We start from the raw sequence: 9,263 nt of genomic DNA, 5'->3' as shown, positions 1-9,263 counted from the left end.
AGGACTGACCAGCGGGGCACAGGGACCATGACACCAACCTAGACTGTAACCATTTCAAAGGCCACTAATCTGGTCCATGGCTTTGGACTTTCACAACAAAACTTGTATCATAACACAATTCTAACAAAACATATACTATCATTATTATTAGTACTATTATTTTTACTATTATTTAAAGTTCAATTAAACAGAAATACTGGTTAAATGTAAAACACCTTAATTATGTTGCTAAAGAATTGTTAGATTTGATGCAACAGATGTTTAAAACCAACTGTAAATCATCAAAAATAAATACAGGGGTAAAGATTATACAGTTCATGTATTATAAACGTTCATATGGATTGAAAACAAGCCAAAAAAATCAGTGTCAAATGCTGCCCGGCCGTTCTTGTTCTTTGTATTATTGTATCCAGCTAGTGCTGCCTCATTCCTGAGAAGCCTTTATGTCCAAATATTTATAGATAAAAAAAAAAGAGGTGTGGTTTAAAGAAAGCAAAAGAATACATACTCTGTAACTGCTGCTCGTTGGCACTTCATTTTTTTCCTTCACTCAACCTGCTGGACATGTTTATACAATGAATGGAAACAGTGAGCAATTCATCATAGCCATAGACTTTGGCACTGCATACAGTGGATATGCATTCAGTTTTGCACCCAAAGGGGCAGAAGTTGATCCCTTTTTGAAGACATGGGGTAAAGAGCTCGGACTGGACACTCCAAAGTCTCCAACCTGCATTCTGTTCAATGAAGACGAAGAATTTCTCGGGTTTGGATATGAAGCTAAAACAGTTTATATCAAGATGCGAAGTGAAGAAACAAAGAAACACTACTTCTTTGAAAACTTTAAGATGAGGCTCTATGACAAAGTCAGTCAAAATTTCTACAAATAAAATGTTCCAGGTACACTTAAAAGGACAGATTATACTCATTTAAATAAGATGAACAAGACTTATGCAGCTATAATTATTAAGACTTACTGACAGTTGAAACTTGGTAGATGAAAATAAAAAATGTATGTTGATGCAGCAGAAATCCCCTCGCAGTGAAACCGTACAGCTCTCAGTGATCAATCTTTACAGACCCTGTTAGTAAGTTCATACAAACTGAAGAAGGTTGGAGTGATTTAAACGCCTGTCTGTGGAGATTAGATTGTCTTTCTGCTCTGTGAGAAATTAACAACACTTTTAAGATTACTGAAACTAATAAATTGAAAACTGTGCATACAAGCTAACATCTTATCAATCATCTCTACAAACTCAGCAGAGATATGACTATTGAAGCTGCAAATGGGAAGACGATGAAGGCTTTGAAGGTGTTCACAGAAGTTCTGAGATACCTGAAGGATAATGCACAGAAAACAATTGCCAGAAACACAGAAGGGAGGAAGTTCATACCCTCTGACTTCACCTGGGTGCTGACTGTACCTGCCATCTGGGATCCTTCAGCAAAGCAGTTCATGAGAGAAGCTGCAGCTCAGGTAACATAATTTTATTAAGAGAGCTCTGAGATGCTGAAATGTTCACAGTATTCAGTTGTATTTCATTTCCAGGCAGGAATCATTACAGAAGGAACTCAGCACCACCTGATCATCGCACTGGAACCAGAGGCAGCCTCAGTCTGGTGTAAGAAGCTGCCAGCTGATGGCTTCATCACTAAGAACCATGATGGAGGATCACTGTCTCAAGGAACACAGTTCATGGTGGTGGACTGTGAAGGTACTGTATGTGACTCTGTTACATTCTGTTACACATTCATCCACAGACCCATTGGAAACATCTGACTATGTCTGCTGCTGCAGGAAGTCCACTTTCATCACTTCCTGTGTGTTTCAAGTGGAACCATTGACGTCACTGTTCATAAAGTCCTGGATGGAGGAGCCCTGAATGAGCTACACAAGGCCTCAGGAAATAATTTGGGGGGACAAACTGTGGACAGGAAATTCAAAGAGTTTCTAAGAGAAATCTTCAGTCATGGTGTCTGGGATGAATATGAGAGAAACTTTCCCAGTGAGGATAATGAATGATTTTATGTTTCTCAAACAGGTAGATGATGATGTTCAGATGGTGTGCCCATATAACCTGGGAACACTGGCTCAGAAAAGACAGGAAATAAAAAAAAAAATTCTTTGAAACAGTACGAGGTGCTTCCTGGGATGAAGGATCAATCAAAATCTCTAAAGAGAGACTGAGGTCTTTTTTTACTGAGAGTCTGAAGGGCATCATGTCCTGAAATTCACCAATATTGAGGAGGAGAGCAAAACAACGATGGTCCAGAAGAGTTTAGTCAAACAATGATTTTATTAAACACACGCACGGGGAGATGAATACTGCACACAATCAGCATAGATCTCCGCCCAAGAATAGACAAGCAATTGCTTTTATAATGTCAGGGTTTGACGCCCCTTCTCGCGTTTTCCAAGAACATTATTTGCATCTTAAGAACATTATTTGCATCTTTTACAGACAACGATCAATTTTAAGAGATAAATGCAGACACCGAAGTTCCCCTTTCTAGCATCTCCTTCCAAATATGGTGATGGATTCAGGCCCTGAAGATTTTGGCACATCTTCTGTCACCTGTCACTAAGCAAACTCAAACGCCACAGGTTGCTGAATAATTTCAGGCCTTTGCTCAGACCTCTTTCTAGGTTATATGTACTATATGTGTTTTGTAAGCGTGTATGCAGTTTTAACCTTCCATAGCTCCAAGTCAGAGATCGTCATAATAGATCGTCCGGACATCACGCCGAACGAGGCTTATGACCTTTCCTTAATTGACTGATGTTCAACTTCTTTAATAAGCACAAAATGCAATGTGTGTATACAATTATTATGGCTGCACCTGTAATAAAAGGTTAATATGAGGCCAGCAGGTATAATAACCATCTTAATGCAATATCAGTGCTGTAGATTATATTGTTAATGCAATGTTAATGCTGCAGGATATATTGTACCTGTAAAATAATTTCTTCAATTCCACAATCACTGACAGTCTCAGAGAAATCCTGAAGAAAGATCTAAGCATCGAGTACATTCTGTTAGTGGGGGGCTACGCTGAAAGCCAGATTCTACGTCAACATGTTATCCATCAATTTGCTGATCAGTGTAAAGTTCTGTGTCAGTTTAGGCCTCAAGAAGGGATCGTGAAGGGAGCTGTGCAGTTTGGAAGAACCCCAGCAGTGGTGGTCTCTCGAAAAAGTGCTTTTACTTATGGGTTTGGTACAGCTGAGATATTTGATGGGTCTAAACACAAGACAGAGAAGAAAGATACAGTTGAAGGAAAGGATTTCTGCTTTGATATATTCAGTAAAGTGGTGGAGGAAGGTGAAAACGTGCGATATAATGAAACCAGAACTCATGTTGTTTATCCATTAAACGCAAATCAGAGAGCAGTAGACAAAGTTTTGTTGCACAGCTAATAAAAATCCAGAGTATATAGACGAAGAGGGAGTAGAAAAAGTTGCTTCATGTCCTGTCGAAACGTGCCTGACACTTCAGGAGGCATAAATCGTGGAGTGAAATTGGAAGTTACGTTTGGCTTTACAGAGATAACAGCAACAGGCACAGATATGGCTTCCGGGTTTAAAAATTCAGTAGAATTTGACTTTGTTACTGGATGCATGCTCAATCATCCAGGCAAGTAAATCCCAAAACGGTGATTGTGTTGTTCTGGAAGTAACATTTTGAGTGGGAGTAATGTTTCATCATCATCCAAGTGACTTCAGTCTCAGCTGACTACAGGTTTCCCCAAACTTATAAACAGTACATTTGCAAAACAACTGAAACCAGCCCACTGAATGGTGCTCATGGCTATTGATCAATGGGCTTTGATCAGTAGGTATTGGTCAATGGTCATGACAATTTGCATATTAATGATCAAGGAACTGACCTCACAGTCCATTATTCATTCAGTGGTGCTAGTTTCAGTAATTATGCAAATATACTGTTTATAAGATTGGTGAAACCTGCAGTCAGCTGAGATTGAAGAAGTCACCTGAAAGAGTAATGAAATGTTTTTCCCACTGAAAACGTCGGGATGAACAGAATCAACTCTTTGGGATTTACTTTATGACTTTTTTTGGCTTTGACTGTCATGGTCTGGGTGGGTACCTGCAGATCTCCAATTGTGGCTCCTCCTCCTTTAGGCGGAGATCGGTTGCCCCTCCCTGGCTGACCACCTGTGGGCAGTTTCCCCCTTGTGGGACTAATAAAGGTATATAAAATCAAATCAAATTATTCCGGCAGCATATAAGACCTGCGCACTCAACCGTTCATCGCCTGAGTATCTGCTATCCCATGTTAGCCAAGTGGAGTGTGATTGCTTTGTCCAGAACCCGTGTGACGACTTACCTATTTTTCTTGTCCTCAGAGGTAGCTCCTGGAGTGGGGGTCTCGCCTCCCTCAACCCCGCTTTCCTGGACCTGGGCCACCTGCTGCTGGTACGACGTTGCCAACTGGCCCGCCACTCACTTGCCTGCCTCCCCACGCCTCGACAACTCCCCGGGCCTTCCGCCCCACCTGTCCCCTCCACCTGAAACAAAGTAAGGCAACTCAGTTTAACTGTGGAGGATCGCTGATTGTCTGCTGGATCCCGTTGACTGTGCTTTCCTGTCATTACAGTACCCCGGCCACTTCATAGTCCAGTTTCCACCTCCCCACTGCCTCAGCTGTTCAGCTGCATCCTAGAGTTGTCTAGGTCACTCTTAGTTTAGCTTTAATTGTGGGGGGAAATAAACCTTTTGTTCACTTACCATCTCGCTTCCGGTTTGGTTTCTGCACTTGTGTCCATCTCAGTTACCTCGTGCTGCTGGGCCGTGACATTGACTCATGTAATAAATTCAGGAAGTACTTGGGTTAAGACCTAAAAGCTATCTTTACATGGGTTTGTAGATCCTATATTCTTACAATTTTAGCTTCTTTTTTTTTTATTTGCACTGACATATGTCAGAAATATTTTGCACCTAGAGGCAATCTTTTGTGATTTGGTGATGAATAAAATAGTACTGAACTGAATTTAATGATAACAAAGAAAAGCTTAAAAAGACACCTCTGATTCTCACATGCAATTTACACTAAAGAATTAGGGGATATACAGTAACAGTTGACTTCACATAACTTCTTCATTGTTATCGGACACATCATTCAGTTTCCAGAGAAAAAAACTACGAAATAAAAAAGAAACTTGGCAGTGAAAGAACAATGTGGCTTGGAAGAAAAACAAAAAGGCACGTCACTAGACCAGCCACCGTCACTGATAAGATGTCTTTTACTTTCTGCATATTTAGAAACAGTGGTAGCTGTTTACAAATCGTCTGGAATCAGAAACTCTGTTGCTTATTTCAAATTAAATAAAGATACCAGATATAATTCAGAAGCCTGCTATGAGAGAATCATGGCATGTTTCCCCTTTGGTGTCTCTTTGTCTGTGTCTCTTTTGGGTTTTAATTTGATTTTAGACATGTTTGAACTTTCATCAACTTTCATAACACAATGCTGTTGACTGAAGCCTTTCAGGAATACTTTTCACAATACTGGTAGACCCAAATGGAAGATTCTGCTTTCTGAAAATTGCATTGATTTGCTTTATTTCAAAGCTGGCATGCAGTCCCTTAATTAGTGGATCTGAATGCCTATACACCCTATTGTTTTACATTCCTCAAGTACCAAAGGTTAACAATTCTGTGTATGGAGCCTAAATTAAGATTCAGTGAAGGGTTTTGAATTCTCAAGAGCCTCTATTACATCTGCTCTAAATCCCAGGTCTCTTCTGCCATTTTTCTTTCCAGAACGTCCCCTTTCCGTGAGGCCTCATTTTTGAAATGTATTTAAACAGGAAATTTAATGTAATAACTAGAAAAAGTTCAATTTCCTGAGAAAATGCCATGTAAATGCTGCATAGCGGAAACCATCTGCTAAAAACAGAGGAAGAAGCTGAAATCATAATAACTTTGCAGAATTGTGATAAATTAGCAGAAATACTGAAAAAGCAAAAAAGTCCTTTAAAATAAGTAGAACAGGAGGAAGTTACTTCAAAAGTACTTGTTGTTTAATGCCAAGAAATGGGCAGAAAATTTAGACAGCCAAGAAAGAACTGCCAGCAGATTAACTAAGGCTGTGCAAAACTAACGTAAAACATTGTGTAACTACCAAAGTTTAGCAATATGGACACAAAAAGACACAGACAAGTAGTGCTCCACCTCTAAGTAAAAATGCTTACAAATGTGGACACACACAAAAACAGCTGCACTTGCTGAACCAATTAATGTAAAATTGTATTAATTTAATTTTTAATGTATGTATATTTTCAATCATTACTGAATGTTAAAGAATAATATTAGTTATTTATAGCATACCACTAGAAGTAGCACACGCACAACTAGTGGTACGTGTACTGCAGTTTGAGAATGACTGATTTAGACAAACAGAGACAGAAAAAAAGAAAAAAAAGAGAAACAATGTGTAAACACACACACAAAAGAGTATTTAGTGTCATTCTGAATCTGCTGAATGAAAATTCAACAAGGACAGTGTGGCAGGAATGACACAACCACAGTCCTCCATTTGCTGACATTTCCTTTTTATTCCATTCAGTTGCTGTTACAATACACCTCCCCTGCAGCATCCCAGCTGCCAGCCGAACACACTCACAACAAATAACAACCACACAACAGGACCCTACATTGCTCTTAAGATGGCAAGGCGTTATTACAATCCACCATGCCGCTTCCTGGGTTTAAACGTCCGAAATGTTAACATTGGCATCCTCAAAAGAGTGACCATTGTCCGTAGGATGCAGATGAACAGCCGAGTCTTGTCCCGTTGAGGTGGCTCTTCTATGTTTTGCCATCCGTTTATGAAGTAGCTGTTCGGTCTCTCTAATGTAGAGGTCTGGGCATTCCTCGCTATACTGTACAACATACAGTTTGTTAAGTTTGGTTTATGATGAACCAGCTTTTGTCTGAGTTTGTTGCTTGGCCTGAAGTAAACTGGGATGTCATGCTTGGAGAAGTCTTCTGAGTTTTTCTGATACACCGGCTACATAGTAGGAACAATGTTGCTGCATTTTTCTCTTTGATCCCCCCTAGTTGGTGTTTGATCTTCCTTTCTATGCATCTTTGCTGGCTTGATGAAAGCCCAAATTGGAATAACCACATGTTAATGGCCGCTGGGTGACGACCATGAGCGGAGTTACTTGCAGACCGATTCCCGGCTAACAAGACTGGCAATTGGGACATGGAATGTCACCTCTCTGGTGGGGAAGGAGCCTAAGTTAATGTGTGAGGTTGAGAGATACTGGCTAGATATAGTGGGGCTCGCCTCAACGCACGGCTTAGGCTCTGGAACCAGCCTCCTGGAAAGGGACTGGACTCTGTCTCAGTGTGGAGTTGCCCCTGGTGAGAGGCGGTGGGCTGGGGTTGGTATCTTGGTATCTCCAGGGTGCTGGAGAGGAGAGTCCTTCCGTTAGTTGAACCTCGGATACAGGAGGAACAATGCGGTTTTCGTCCTGGTCATGGAACACTGGATCAGCTCTTTATTCTCTCAAGGAAACTTGAGGGTGTATGGGAGTTTGCCCAACCAATCTACATGTGTTTTGTGGACCTGGAGAAGGCATTCGTCCCTCGGGGGGTCCTGTGGGGGGGTGCTGCGGGAGTATGGGGTGTCTGGTCTATTGCTACAGGCCATTCAGTCCTTATGCAACCATTGCCAGAGCTTGGTCTGCATAGTCGGCAATAAGTTGGACTCGTTCCTGGTGGGTGATGGGCTCCGCCAGGGCTGCCCTTTGTCATCGATTCTGTTCATAATTTTTAAGGACAGAATTTCTAGGCTTAGCCAAGTGGTGGAAGGTTTTCACTTGGGTGGTCTCAGGATCTCATCTCTGCTTTTTGCAGATGATGTGGGTCCTTTGGCTTGATCGGGTGATGGCCTCCAGCTCACCTTGGGATGGTTCGCAGCCGAGTGTGAAGCGATGGGAATGAGGATCAGCACCTCCAAATCTAAGGGCATGGTCCTCAGCCGGAAAAAGGTTGAGTGCCCACTCCGGGTTGGGGACGAGTTCCTGCCCCAAATGGGGGAGGAACAAGAAAAAGAAAAAGATCGCAGATACAAGCGGCGGAAATGGGCTTCCTCCGAAGGGTGGCTGGCAACTCCCTTAGAGATAGTTTGGCCATTCGGGAGGTCGTCCACTAGTCTAACCTCAGATACAGGAGGAACAATGCGGTTTTCGTCCTGGTTGCGGAACACTGGACCAGGTCTTTATCCTCTCTAGCCGCTGCTCCTCCACATCGAAAGGAGCCAGTTGAGGATGTTTGGGCATCTGACAACGATGCCTCCTGGGTGAGGTGTTCCAGGCATGTCCCACTGGGAGGAGGCCCCGGGGCAGACCCAGGACACGCTGGAGAGATTATATCTCTCAGCTGGCCTGGGAACGCCTTGGTGTTTCCCCGGACAAGCTAGAGGAGGTGACTGGGGAGAGGGAGGTCTGGGCTTCTCTGCTTGGGCTGCTGCCCCCACGACTCGGCCCCGGATAAGCGGAAGAAAATGGATGGATGGATGGACATGTTTTAAGAGCTTCCTTTACATGTGTGCATTCTCTTTTCCCCTTCAGGCTCCTAAAGAGAAACACAAAAGCAAAATGTTAATTTAAAAAATATTGATAGTTTCTGTTAATGAAAATACTGAAATTATATGAAAAATGTAACCAGCACGGATATTATACCCCTCATGTCAAACGAGTGATTTATGGCCCCCAATAAAAATACTTGTGACAGAGGAAGTAATAAAGGGAGTAATAAAAGTTAATGGTAGTCATAAAAATTATTTCATTCATAAAATTATGATATTTCATAACTCGTTAATTTTCATAATTCAAAAAAATGTGATCAGGAAAAATATGGATTTTTATCATCAATAAGAATCTTCTAATCATAGTTTCTCATTTTAAGCCAACAAAGTTTACTCTTTATGGTAAAAAAATTCACCTGTTTTATGGGCCCGTGTGTGTGTCTGTGTGTTTGAAAATGTGTTAAACCACAGTAAAGTGCTTAGTTAAACTGGTGCTTTTGTAACAGTCAGGATGGGGAGAGATGGAGGCTGCATGCCCTGATGGGAAAGTCTATTACATTTTATTTGCGTTTTGTTTAATCCAAACTGGGAAATGCAGAATCAAAGTCCGATTCACAAACTCTCAAACCCCTAGGATACGTTCACAGGATCCCAAAAAAGTCTGTGGACTCAGTGTTTTCTGTTTGTATTCTGTCATGCATT

At 41.6% G+C, this 9,263-nt stretch overlaps 1 protein-coding gene across 1 annotated transcript; it reads left to right on the top strand.

The window, feature by feature from the left end:
- Positions 1-575: 575 nt before the first annotated feature.
- LOC102195100 (heat shock 70 kDa protein 12A-like) lies at positions 576-6,822 on the top strand. The gene is made up of 6 exons (XM_013907953.1): positions 576-867; positions 1,254-1,477; positions 1,550-1,715; positions 1,833-2,006; positions 4,369-4,540; positions 6,591-6,822. The coding sequence occupies exons 1-6, from the start codon at positions 576-578 to the stop codon at positions 6,820-6,822; spliced, it is 1,260 nt and encodes a 419-aa protein (XP_013763407.1).
- Positions 6,823-9,263: the final 2,441 nt, after the last annotated feature.

The sequence above is a fragment of the Pundamilia nyererei genome, unplaced genomic scaffold (assembly GCF_000239375.1).
Source record: "Pundamilia nyererei isolate P.nyererei 1_Seehausen unplaced genomic scaffold, PunNye1.0 scaffold00641, whole genome shotgun sequence".
In the NCBI taxonomy this organism is placed as follows: Eukaryota; Metazoa; Chordata; class Actinopteri; order Cichliformes; family Cichlidae; genus Pundamilia; species Pundamilia nyererei.
This window is presented reverse-complemented; position numbering and strand designations above follow the sequence as displayed.

What these genes read in the sequence shown, in the direction of transcription:
- LOC102195100 (XM_013907953.1), top strand. Translation starts at nt 576, where the DNA reads ATGAATGGAAACAGTGAGCAATTCATCATAGCCATAGACTTTGGCACT. An exon ending in CATGGTGGTGGACTGTGAAG is followed by an intron (nt 1,716 to 1,832) that starts GTACTGTATGTG and finishes TGTGTGTTTCAA; the next exon opens with GTGGAACCATTGACGTCACT. An exon ending in TCCCCTCCACCTGAAACAAA is followed by an intron (nt 4,541 to 6,590) that starts GTAAGGCAACTC and finishes TATTCCATTCAG; the next exon opens with TTGCTGTTACAATACACCTC.